Source organism: Rhagoletis pomonella, unplaced genomic scaffold (assembly GCF_013731165.1).
Source record: "Rhagoletis pomonella isolate Grant_MI unplaced genomic scaffold, Rhpom_1.0 Rhpom_scaffold_02069, whole genome shotgun sequence".
Taxonomy (NCBI): Eukaryota; Metazoa; Arthropoda; class Insecta; order Diptera; family Tephritidae; genus Rhagoletis; species Rhagoletis pomonella.
In genome coordinates, this window is record NW_023460623.1 from 21,327 (window position 1) to 34,290 (window position 12,964).

Consider the following 12,964-nt stretch of genomic DNA (forward strand, 5'->3'; position numbering starts at 1 on the left):
CAAAAAGCCAGTAAAGTCCAGAAAAATTCCAAAACCTCCAAAAAAGTTTAAAATATGGACATAATTTTTTGGTCATTGAAAACGGGACAGCTTTTGGTGAATCGAAAAAAAGCGAAGTGTGCCGAAAAAAAATTCGGAACAAAATTCCCAACAAAAAAATCCCAAAAGTTCTGGGAAAATAAAACACGAGGAATCTAAAAAAAAAATCCTGAAAAATCCCTAAATACCCGGAAAAATTTCGAAATTTTTCAGAAAATAAAGCACCAATTAAATATTTCCAGAAATCCCGAAAAACTTCACAGAAAATTCTTAAGAAAACTACTAAAGTGCCCGAAAATTTTCGAAAATATTCTGAAAAATCACGCGAAATAAAACACGAATTATACAGAAGAGTCCCAAAAAATACCGAAAATTTGAAAATATGGACCCAATATAGGGTCATCAAAAAACAGGACAGTTTTTTTGGCGATCGAAAAATAAAACACGAAACATACCTAAACATTTTGGGAAAACCCCCAAATCCCCGAACCCAAAGTTCCGAGACGTTCCAGAAGAATCCAGAAAATTCCATAGTAAGTACTTTAAAATACCAAAAAATAAGATTTCGAATCCCCAAAAGTTCAAAAAAAATCCAGGAAAGTCCAAAAACATATATAAATTCCTAGAAAACCCAAAATATTTTGGAAAATAAAATATAGAATGCAAAATTTTAAAAAGAAAAGAAATAGATTTTGAACACCCCAACCACTTAATTAACGAGTCCTACGCCATGGCAGGGGTTAAATATATAATCATCCCCCTTTGAGTTCATATGGACAAAGCTCCTTTGATCTGCAATACGCTTAAGGGCCAGTTGTTCAATATCTGAGTAGCACAAATCGGAGGTAGAAGCTCTGGTTAAGAAAGACGACTGCTTTATCGATCACATGTTACATGCAGACACTGAACAACCGGCCCTAAGTAAGTATCTGAACATCTTCTCCTACTAAGCGCAAACAAAATTCAATTACAATTAAAGACTAATGGTCTTATTCATAAAAATAAAATAGGTTTAAAGAGTTTTATAAAGCGACATTTTCATGCCAACTTTTGATTTATAAAGCAACTAAAGTCTTATTTACTTTTTATAAATTCTGGTGCTAGTGTTCGTTCTATTTCAGCTCAACCCTAATGCTGTGCAAGAATCGATAAATAGTAAAAAATATTTTCTTTTTTATTTACCCTTACCTAACAAAAAATATATATTTAAATACCTTAAATGCAAACTTAGCAATACTAATAACTATATCTACGCGATTTGGTCAGTAATTTGCAGATCAACAGCATTGCTAACAATATGCCTATGCCCTGAAAAATAAATGTGAATATCAATTAAAATTTACTACATATGTACATATAATTGAACATATCGCACACCTAGATCTAAAGCGTTGACGGGCACCGCCTTGTGCGCAGGCAAAGCTCTTTTAAGCTTTCTATAGATTTTGTATAAGCGTGTGCAGAGTAAAAGCTCTCTCTGTCCATCACTGATCTAAAGCACTGATGGGCATCGCCTTGCCTGCGGGCAAAGCTCTTTTAAGCTTTCCATACATTTGGTATAGACGCGTATAGAGTGAAAGCCCTCTCTGCGCATCACTGATCTAGTTAAAGTGAGCTAACTAAAAATTCCAAGAGGGATATTTAACTGCTTGTGGATCGTACAGATTCAACGTAATTAATACAAAAACAGGCATAACTCTAGTTTTTTAGTTAATTATATAATCATAAAAAAAAATATTTTCATTAATTGGATGTAAGTGCTATGAATCGATTTATGCAAAAAAAACCGCCCAAACTTTTTATTTTTTTTTTTAGTTGATCGCACTTAGATCTAGGTGTGCGATATGTAAATTTATAAGAAAAAGGACTACTCACCTCAAAGCACACAAGTAGCGCATGCGCCAACCGCTCATAGCGATACACAGTCAAATAGGCGCGCTTTAGTGCCACTAAACAACCTTCATTATAGGCAAAAATGCTGCGCAAACCATTCTCAGAGCGATAGCAGGTGAGTGGAATTTTTACATTTAGTTTTAAATAATCCAAACTGCTTTGAACTCCACAGCATTCATACTAAAAGTATAGAAGCGCATTTAGTGTCTACGTGTACGATCCACATACATACCTATAAATAGTATTTCAATAAAATTTAGCGTATCTTTGAAGTGCTCTTACCGATTCTTGTATTTCATTCATAGCGCCTGGTGTCACAAGCTCTGTCAGCCAGGCTGCTGTTAAGGTTTTCTCTGCGGCCGTCATTTGTTTGGGTTCACTGTAGCGCCACAATTTCCATATATGCGATGCTATCATTGCTATCAGCATGGTGACGAACTATTTAGTGAGGCGTAAGTTAAAAAAATATTAATATTTAGTGCAATAAAAAATACATTTTCTTCAGTGCTTACACAGCAGAGTATTCTAACAGAACCATTTACGGCACCCAAGCAACCCACGAATGCGGAGAGTATCAGTAGGCCAGCCGATGCCAATTGCACAATCTTTTCCATATGCTCTGCCGAGCCTTCTGCAAACTTTTCCAATTCATAAACGCTGGCCACCACAGATAAGATGCCAACAATCTAAAAGGATAGAATGAAACGACTTCAATAATGCTACACTTGTGTGTGTATAAGAAAGAAGTTAAATGCTGGAAGTTTTCGAATGCAAAAGTCCAAAAAATTTTTTTAAGTTTAACAAATCTTAAGCTCCACTATTTATGTTCAAATCGAGGTGCCGTTGCGAGAAACAATTGAAGCTACATATATGGAAAGTAACATCTAATTCACCTTAAAAAACCACAAAAGGTAGCTGAGAGTAGTTTTGTATGGTACTATTACATTGCTCTGGAAGCACAATGTCGAGGAAAATGTAAGGAAGGCATGTAACACCCTTGCAAAAATCGCGACGAGTCCATACGCGCATGTAAAGAACACTCCCTAAGGGCGAAGTAGTACTCCAAAATTAACCGAAATGCATATGTATATAAAATGTGGTCCAATTAACATTGCGATGTCCTAGGGCAAGGCCATATACTCTAGCTCAGCATGACATCAGATTAACGCAAAACTACTCCAAGGGATTACTCCATAGAGTACCTACCTCTTGGCAACACAGCCGAACAAACATCGTGTAGTGATTACGATCGTTAAAACACAAGCAATAATAGGGTAACAATAAGCTGGTGTAGAGACACGAGTTAATCCGCCGCTGCATTATAGGAGGAGCATTTCGTAAGTACTTCATCAACATGGCTCAAATGGACCACATGCTGCAACGATTTTTGCATTGATGTTACACTACATATCGTCGTTTAAAGTACAAAACCAAACATTGGCTCAAGCCTTATCCATTCATTTTGAAATATACCTGCCAGAAATGCGATTGCTTTATAAAAAAGAGAACCATTCTAAAATACGAGTTCTTTTACTCTTCTTATTTAAATTATTCAACCTCACATACGCGGTTTTGCATTTTGTTGATACGTGATTTTGTACTTTACGATATGCTTCATTGTGATACTTTACTGTGATGGTAGAGAAAGTTCAGCGTATAATGGCACTGTGCATCGGGGGAGCGCTAATAACCAATTCCAACGACTTCCCTAAACAGAATTCTCGGCCTACCGGTCATGGACCTACTTAGATTGACAGTCATAAGTTAAATCCACTGTAGAACGCTTAGATCTTAGGCTGCTTTCTTTTGTTTTTATGGTTAATTTGATCTGCAAGGCGCACCGTTATTCAAGATGTCAGATTCAAAGGTTCAGGCAGAATTTTTTGGAGGAAACCTTACTGATTTGTGCCCAGTACTTCAAACAGATATTTCAAAAAAATAACATACACAAATATAAAAAGGGGGAAAAAGTTAAAAGTTAAACACTGTTGCCGTTTTTGGGCTTTCTCCACCAAACTTCATTGAAATGCTTATTCCCTTTATTTTGATCGTACAGTCGTACAAATTTTGCAAATTCATCATAAGTTTTGGGATCATCAAAATTTATTCGGCTTATTCCAGGGAATATTTCCATTACATTTAATTATTTTTGTTTATAAATATTTTTGAGTTATACATACAGTAAATATAAGTACCAGGTATGATCTAATCCTTGACGATACACTCATATTTATGAAGGAGTGTAGTGCCTACTTGTTTTTATTGTAAATTAGGCATATGTGTGTATGTATGTAGCTTTATGCATGGATCACGCCCCTCTTTGACGTTAATCATAAGCATATTTCGTTTTTTTTTTTTGTATGTCTCAAAGTGCTCTTTCATGTTTTTCACACCATTTATTGTGCGTGGAGTACAAAATGAAAAATATGTTTTTAGCTAGACAATGGCAAGTTGCCAAGTTGAAGAAAAAATTAATGGAAATACACAGGTATGTATGTATGTATGTACACAAATACATGTGCATATATTTTTGTAAATTTCATGCATAAATTCATACATATTAACATTAGGAAGCCCCACGCAAAAACGTGGGTATTCCACTGGAATCGTAACATTTATTATATTGTAAGACTTCCGCCAAAATATTTCGAAAAAATATTAAGGCATACATACCTCCAAAACGCTAGTTTCTTAAAGATAAAATTAAAGTCCACATGAATAAAATAATTTTTATAATTCCGATAGATTTTTTTTTTTGTATAGAGAGTGATGCACACTAATGAACATAATTATGTACATCTGTTTGTGCTTTAGTCGCAGCAAATTGTTGGTTCCATCACGATTTTGTGCTAACGTTTAGTATTAATCACACATTGTTACATTTTTTCAAGAAATTGTTTGACTTGTTTTTGATTGCTGTGATGCGCATAATTTTATTAGCTGCCAAAAGCGTCGCTCGCCATTGTTTTTAGACTTGGCGGTAGAAAACGTTGCAAGGTTGTTCGTGATTGAAATTTTTCGATATTTATTTATTGAGTGAGTAATTAGTTGTCAAAACTATTAAACTAATAAATTGATAATAAAATGAGAAAAATATTTGCTATAGTTGCGATGGGCTCTTAATTTTAATCGAGAAACGAATTAGTAGTAGGGTGGTCCTTACAAATCAAATGAAGGATTTTTTTTTCAATATCACCCCCTCAATCGGTAATACCACGATCACAGATATCACATATAAATTTTGGTCCCGATTGGTAACAGATTTCTCTATAGAAATTCAAAAAATTAAAATTATTTTTTTTTTTTCGTCTAATACCCAAAGAGGCCCGATGCCTCTATGGAGACTCACGAAATTGAAAATACTTTTTTTCATTTAATACCCACTAAAGATATCAAATGGGCCATTCCATTGTGACTGGTGGGATATTTTACTCCAGAATGTGAGCATTTGCCAATTATAGCGCTAAGTCGTCGGAACATATACAACATATATTTTTGTGACTGAATGTTACTGGTGGGACACTGAAAATAACTATATTTTGCCTTTGTTCCATTAAGAGATGAATTTTGGCCAAAACACTAAATTTTCATGAAAGATGTTTTGTGTTGTGTGTGGCTTATATAATCTTCATAGAAATATTAAAAACTATTTAAATTTGTGACTGGTGAGACATTTTTGGGACTGGTGTGAAGTAATTATGCATGAAATAAAAGTTTCCATTAACAAAAATTATAACTCATTTTTATTATAATTTTTTATTTTTTTTAATAGATTAATCATTAATGAAACACAGTCATTTAAAAAGAGGTTACTACTGAAATAGAGATAATTAGAGCAGTTTAAAATTTATGTCGTTTTCCTCTTTTACATGGAATGACCCACATATAAATGTTGGTACCGATTGGAGTCGGTTAAGACGTCTTCATAGGGTAATCTGAACTTTGAAATGCAATGAAATGTATTTTTAATTTAACTGTATTGGTGAAAAAATCGTCTCAAAAGACTCGTAAATTTATAATACATCAAATTAAACGTGCCAGAATTGAAATAAATTTGTCATTCATTGTGTTAAAACAGTTGTCAGTTATTTGGTCAAGACGGATGCTAATGCCTTTAGGGTCAAAATTAATTGGATTCGTTTAAAACTTTGCAATGGGGGGTTCTAGAGGTCTCTGATTATGAATCAGAAATCAGATTTAAAAAATTAAAATGGTGGGTTACTATTGGATCTACCATTAGTCATGGAAAATTTTAAATCGAACGTACGTACACACATGGCGTATGAGTAACAATTCTCATCTCGTCTGGGTAACTCATACGCCATGTACGTATGTACATTCGATTTTAACTTTTCTGTGATATAAGCTAGATTCAATATTTATCGATCGTTTTGAATTTTCAAAATCTGAAACCGAAGCATTAAAAAAAGGAATTTAATAACTACATAGTCTCGTAAACTAATCTCTATTATGATGTTATGATGTATAGCTCGACATGGCGAGAGTTTTAGCTTAAGGAGAGTTTGTAATACAACTATGCATCTCCGAGGTCGTTTATGCCCTCTTAACGGGTGTCATACCGATAATAAAGACCGAACACAAGCACTGAAATTGCAATATACGCTATTCGCGAAGCTTTACTGCTTTCTGTTTATTCCACAGATATTGTCCTTTCACACGACTCAAATGATATTCCAGGGGAAATATAATTGAACTATGATGTCATTAGATGAGTGTAAGTATTCTTCGTCACTAGACACGAATAAAAGTGCGATCTCAAAAGTTGACTACGAAAAAAGACGTTAAAAAAATTTCGCGAAAAAAGACGCTTAGCATACAAAGTTAACGGCGTAGAAAAACTCGTTAAAATAGAGTTTTTGGGGAATGATGTTGAAGAGACAGAGTTGGCCTGGTATAAATCTATGTTTACGCTCCTTTCTTCGCCAAAGTTTTTTTAAGCGTCTTTTTTCGCCATAAAACACTATCCCGCTTTTATTCGTCATATTTTAGGGAAATAATCGATTTATTCAAATTTTAATTTTTTTTTATTTATTTAATTACAGTCGGTCAACGTTGTTTTGCACATGAAATACTCGTATAATGTCCTTTGGATCATAAACCTCTTTCGATTTTTTTCAGTTCTTTTCCACTTTTTGTGAAAAATTTTCACACACTTTTCTTTTTCTTCAATTCTTTTCTTTGGAAGTTTTCTACTGAATTAATTTTTCAAAAAAAATTAAATAAAAGCGATTTTTTTTTTTTTTTTTAGTATTTATTCGCATTTAGCAACCCACCAAACTCGTCGTATTGAATGCAATAACAGTCCATTGCAAACACGGTCTGCTAAAAGCCATGGTCAAAGGCATATTTAAGTTCCGTTTATTATAGGTATTCCTTTATGTTTACTTATTACATATATTTTTCCACTAATGCAACAATTTTTAATATTTAACTTTCTATTGAAAAAATCACAACTTTTTGCTTTCTTTTTAAACACAAAAATAATATTCAAAATCGCGCACCACTTGCGACACCTTTAAAGACAAACGACGAACTGTCAACGCGAAAGCTACTTGAAATCTTCCAAAACACTCGCATTTTCGAAAAATCCAAGCAATAAAATGCCATCAATGTTAGAAACGTGCCAATTTGTGAGATTTTGAGTGTCTTTGGTTGTGCCCAATGAGTCTGCCGTTGATGGCACGTACATATATGTATGCACATAAATAAATAATTTCTATGTATGTATGTATGTATGCATGGAAATCAAAATTTTTTTTTTGGCTTAGTTTTTCCAAAATTTGCATTACGGACTCGCTGACGAGTCACTCGTACATGGCTTAGATAATTATTATCCAACGAAAATAGCCAGCTGTATAAGTTTTATTTACTTTGGAAATGAAATAAGCCGCCCAATTTTCGCGGTCGCAAGTACATACATACTAGAACGCTAAATGCAAGCAAAAATACGGGGCAGCAAAACAATTGTGCGTATATATGTATGTATGTATTTAGTATTTGAATTTTACTCGCATTTAGTATTTTAAAATTTTAATTTTATTTTTGCATGATCTTTCTTGCGAGTTGTTATTATTTATGATATTCTTTTGTTGTGGTCTTTGTAAGCGAATTTAGTCACAATGATTTTATTTTTGAAATATGTAAATTTGGTTTTCAACAACATACGCATATTTTTAATTTAGTTTATTTTCAAAAATCTTATTCTATTTTTAAATGTTGACACTTGTTAAGCCTTCTGTCATGTATGTATAGAATTCGCATAACAGATTACACCGATTGACTCACTTAAAAAATTAAATGCGTAAATATTTACAAACTTGGACGAAATAGTATGATGTTATAGGGTATCGCGACTGGTTTTGGAGATACATACCTTCGTCTTGTAAATGCATTTTTAAAACCGCCTTAATCATCATACATAACATTTTGGCCACTATAATGATATTTGGTCCCCCCGAAACTCTAAGCTCCGAGCTTCAATGCATACAAATCGTAATTTCAACAACAAACTTCTTAAACGACAGTTAGATGAACCGTCCATCAAGTCAACGACCTTATGGAAAATACGTTTTTTACGCTCTCGTATGTATATGTACTTTATAAATAAAATTTGTTTGAAAAAAATTTTTTTTTGGAGGTAATTTTAGGCATCCTAACGTATGTACATTAGACTGCATCACCAAAAAAAGTTGCAGTTTTTCCGGCGGGATTACAAAATTTATTATATTCTAAGACGTTCACCAAAATATTTGGGAAAAATATTAAGATTTAAGTGAGCTGGACCGATTTGAAAATACCTCCAAAAATGGAGTTTTTTATGAATAAAAATAGTTTTGTAAAGAACTTTTTGAAAAAAGTCCCCTCAGATGACAAAAGAGATTAAGCTTAAAAAATCTGCATAAAAATATTTTAAAATCTTTTCAACGGAATCGTAAGAATGAAATTTTTGATGCTGTTTTTTTTACTTTTTTCAAAGATTGATTTACGAAAAACTTAAATAAATGGGCCAAAACTATTCTGATTTAGACTTATGGGATCTCGTTAGAAAGGTATTTTCACACTGTTTTTATTTCTGTCCAAAAAAATATCATTCGTGTCGCAGTTATTTTTTTTTTCAAATACCAACACAACTTAATTCAACTTTGAATGACGTTCGTTCATCCTACCTTTCTCTTCCATTCTTTGAATGAGTTTATTAGCAAAGAAATAAAAAGGGTGAGAAAATACCTTTCCACCGACACCTCTTAAGTCTAAATCAGAAGAGTTTAGGCTCAGTTATTCAAGTTTTTCCTATACCAATCTTTGAAAAAAGTTAAAAACATCATCAAAAATCTTATCATTACGATTCCGTTCAAAATTTTTTTTAATTTTTTTTAAATATTTGTATGCAAATTTTTTAAGCTTAAACGGTTTTGTGCTGACGGCTGACTTAGTTTTACTGATTTTCTAAAAACTATTTCTAATTTAAATATAATGAGGCCGAAAGCACTGCTAGCTAGCGCACCCTTGTTTAGTTATAAAATTTTAATTTTGTAACCGATGGTAATAAATGAAATAAAATAATTTAAATACTAGTGTGGCTTTTCTAAGGATATGATATCAAAGGGGAGGGCATTGAATTCCTTTGAAAGTTTCTTCTTTTTATATATACGCCGCATATTTATCATACTTACTTATCAACACTTCTTCGAATAAAAGCAACTTCGCTTGTCTTTTCGTGTTGAGATCTACATACATACATATATTTATATTTATTTTTGTATGTTTTAAGTTTTCTTATTTGATAAAACATTGTACATTGACTTGCATTTAATTTGTTGTAAATTTATATAAAATAAATAATTATAACAGGCGTTGCACAAAATACATACTTATCGATAAATGTAACTAATCACCTAGACTTACATGCATAATTTTCTAATGTTTATTCAGGCAACATTGTTTTTTCACTTACTTATGTATTTATATCTAAAGACGTTTGCACTTTTTAACACTTCTAGTGATCGATAAATTGGTCTCTTCTTCGCTTGTTGCGTATAGTAATGCCCAAAAGTCCGGAGAAGAACAAGCCAAGTATCTGAGAAAAGAAAAGGACTTTTGTAAAAAAAAAAAAACTGCACCAAGTATACCTAAAACCGGATTTCCACTGGAAATTGAATACCAAAAGTTAAACTAAAAACCAAAGTGGAATACTGACTAATAGCCGCGAATATTATTTTATAAATAGCACGAATTTCTATCATTTCAGTGTCTCGTGTAAATTCGGTATAAGTTCATATTAAATCCATAATTTCTGACAAAAGTCAACACTTTTTTTAAAAGCATTCATAGATATGTATCTCTATACAGTGAAAGCACGATATAACGAAATTGAAGGTGTTGGACAAATGTCAATGTATTGCGAATGTTTTTATGCTCAAAATTCGTTATAGGGAACTCGAAAAAAACTTTGGCTGCATTGAGTTTTTCGTTTTATCAAGGTTCGTTATATCGATGTTCGATGTTTCACCGTATTCGAAAAAAAAAATAGATTTAATATAAAGATTCCCATCTGAAGTACTCACCTCAAACCCGAATAACGTCAACTTAATTGCCAACCCTGTACTATCACTTTTACGTGCCATCTCCTGCAACAACTTTAAACAGCTCTCTGTGAACAGATCATTCTCGGCGCCAGAAAAGTTACGGTAACAGTTTTTTGGTATACGCTTGTCCAGTTGCAAATAGTCTATGGTACCCGATTTGCCACAGCATTCATACTGGAAGGTAAAGAACAAATAATGCACGCAAGTAATGAACAGCCATGTTTGTACTTTAATTACAACCAAATAAGTACATTCTAGTAGTATAAAGCGACTAACCTGTTGCTCAATTTGTGCAATTTCGGCTGCATTTACGGTCACATTGCTCCACAGCATATCAAAGTGATCGGTCGTATTCTGTACGTAGTCAGTTACGCCAGCCACAACAATCAAATAAATTTGAAATGTGACTAATATTAACATGCAACTTACGTACTGTAAAGTGGTAGAGAAAAGAACATATGTAGAAAATGTGAAAATATTTGCGTACATATGTACTATATTATATGAGTTAGCTTGACTTGTGAATTAGCAATTTCATACCGCGTTTTAAGACTACAAAAATTCATACATAAAAAATTTTATTTTCTTTATATTAACATATCGCTATCTAAAGGTGAAAAGGTGCCGAGTGCAGTTTTTTCAAAATTTAGTTTTTTATGCAGAATGACAGATAATGCGAAACTACATTAATTTTTTGTCTCTCCTGCCGCTTAGGCATTGGCGGCTGCAGGATCTTTTCCATGGAAAATTACACTCGGTTGCTAGCCATTGTTTGCCTGGGGCGGCTGCTATTAGGCTAAGTTTATGACCTAGCAGGTGTTTATAGTGCAGTGATTAGCATCGCCATATATGAATTTGTGCAATTGATCGCTGGCAGCTATTTTAATCGCATCGCGCGACGCGTATAGTAAAAACAAAAACTTACCCGCACTAATGTATATCGATAACGGTAATCAGGTGGAAGTCAATAACAATAATGGTATATATTTATAACTATACTAATAGCTAGAAGGTTTTTCGCAACCATATAAGTAACTATATATGAAAATCGATAACGATAACAATAACTAAATCGGTAACAATAATTATAACTATAGCTATGTATACCGATAACGATAGCCCGAAGGATATTGATAATAATATTGGTGTACTATGTATATCGATAACGATAACGAGAAAAAAAGTCGATATCTTTAACAGGGAATTGATTACAGTAGGTAAAAGTCCAAATAAATAGTGATAAATATATATATGTATATATGTATATCGACAAAGAGAAGGAAAACAATAACAATAATAGTAACTAATCCTATACCGATAACTGTAAGCGATAACTGTAGCGATATCGATGACAAGAAGGTAATCGATTACAATAATGGTGCAATACAAATAAAATATAGAGAAGGAAATCGATAGCAATACTCGTAACTATACCGATAACGAAATTCGATAATGATAATGGTGACTTCAATTTCTATAACAAATACAATTACGATTTCGGGTGGCACCAAAAAATATTACGGATATTTTTTTTTTAGATTTTAATCACCTTATATACATACCTATTGTAGGAGATATGCAACCTAAATTATTCAAATGGGTTTTACTATTTATAACAACAATTTAATTTAGGCTTAGCAACACCTTTACTATAATAATTAGTGTCCTAAAGCGGTTCAATATTAAAGATCCTACTAGGCACTGCATTACAAACCTAAAAGTTTTTTTCTAGTAAAATAATTTTTAAAATAAAAAAGCTCATTTCATTTTTATCGAATAATTCTATATTTCAAATAATAACATTTACTTACACTCCACGTGAGACCCAACGATTCGCGGCACAATCCAAAACAGCCCAGAAATGAGGTGAGTACCACAAACGAGCCAATAAATATTTGTATTACGATCGAAATGTGTTGCATAGTGCCAGGCGTCGAAGTGTTTAGGTCGTAAACAGAAAGCGCAATCAGTCCGATGCCCAGCAGCTGTCGCGCAAACGAAAAACAAATATTTACACGTGTAAACAATTATATTTGTAAGCTTTGAAAGTTACTCATACGCACCGGCAGCATTGTGTTGACAAATGCCAAAATAGCTTTTAATATGGAAATTTTTAGAGCCATTATTAATTAGTTATAACTAATATGGAATGTAAAATTGTTTTCTTAAACTTCGCTAACTGCGTTTGCTTTCGTGTGAACACTTTCACTAACCGCGCTAAAGCGCCCTTCGATTAATTAAATTTACGAATTTTTATAGTTAAATTAAAAGTTTATTGTCTTCCTAAAATCAATATATTATGCGTGCCTACTATGTGTACGTGTTATTAATTTATTTTTGTGCATGCTTAATTGCCCTACAATTAAATTTGTCCATTTTTCGGCGCTCTTATAGCTTCATTAAATGGCAAGCTATTCCCCTTTTTT

At 32.9% G+C, this 12,964-nt stretch overlaps 2 protein-coding genes across 2 annotated transcripts; both read right to left on the bottom strand.

Annotated features, from left to right (window-relative positions):
• Positions 1–1,267: 1,267 nt before the first annotated feature.
• LOC118753045 (protein late bloomer-like) lies at positions 1,268–7,830 on the bottom strand. Its single transcript, XM_036487895.1, has 5 exons — positions 7,227–7,830; positions 2,445–2,618; positions 2,215–2,370; positions 1,915–2,112; positions 1,268–1,347 (listed from the first exon to the last, which is right to left on the bottom strand). The coding sequence occupies exons 1-5, from the start codon at positions 7,296–7,298 to the stop codon at positions 1,276–1,278; spliced, it is 672 nt and encodes a 223-aa protein (XP_036343788.1). The 5' UTR covers positions 7,299–7,830; the 3' UTR covers positions 1,268–1,275.
• Positions 7,831–9,708: 1,878 nt separating this feature from the next.
• Positions 9,709–12,830, bottom strand: LOC118753044 (protein late bloomer-like). The gene is made up of 5 exons (XM_036487893.1): positions 12,602–12,830; positions 12,350–12,523; positions 10,815–10,970; positions 10,518–10,712; positions 9,709–10,030 (listed from the first exon to the last, which is right to left on the bottom strand). Exons 1-5 carry the CDS (start codon positions 12,659–12,661, stop codon positions 9,950–9,952), a joined length of 666 nt encoding a protein of 221 aa, XP_036343786.1. The 5' UTR covers positions 12,662–12,830; the 3' UTR covers positions 9,709–9,949.
• Between the last annotated feature and the right edge of the window lie 134 nt (positions 12,831–12,964).

Bases quoted from the DNA above. Each gene is read 5' to 3' on its own strand.
- LOC118753045 (XM_036487895.1), bottom strand. From the start codon at position 7,298: ATGCCTTTGACCATGGCTTTTAGCAGACCGTGTTTGCAATGGACTGTT. The intron at 2,371-2,444 runs GTAAGCACTGAA...CTCACTAAATAG, and splicing joins CTGTTAGAATACTCTGCTGT to TTCGTCACCATGCTGATAGC. The intron at 2,113-2,214 runs GTAAGAGCACTT...CTATACTTTTAG, and splicing joins TGAATGAAATACAAGAATCG to TATGAATGCTGTGGAGTTCA.
- LOC118753044 (XM_036487893.1), bottom strand. From the start codon at position 12,661: ATGGCTCTAAAAATTTCCATATTAAAAGCTATTTTGGCATTTGTCAAC. The intron at 10,971-12,349 runs GTAAGTAAATGT...ACCACTTTACAG, and splicing joins CGTTGGGTCTCACGTGGAGT to TACGTAAGTTGCATGTTAAT. The intron at 10,713-10,814 runs GTTAGTCGCTTT...TTTACCTTCCAG, and splicing joins TTGCACAAATTGAGCAACAG to TATGAATGCTGTGGCAAATC.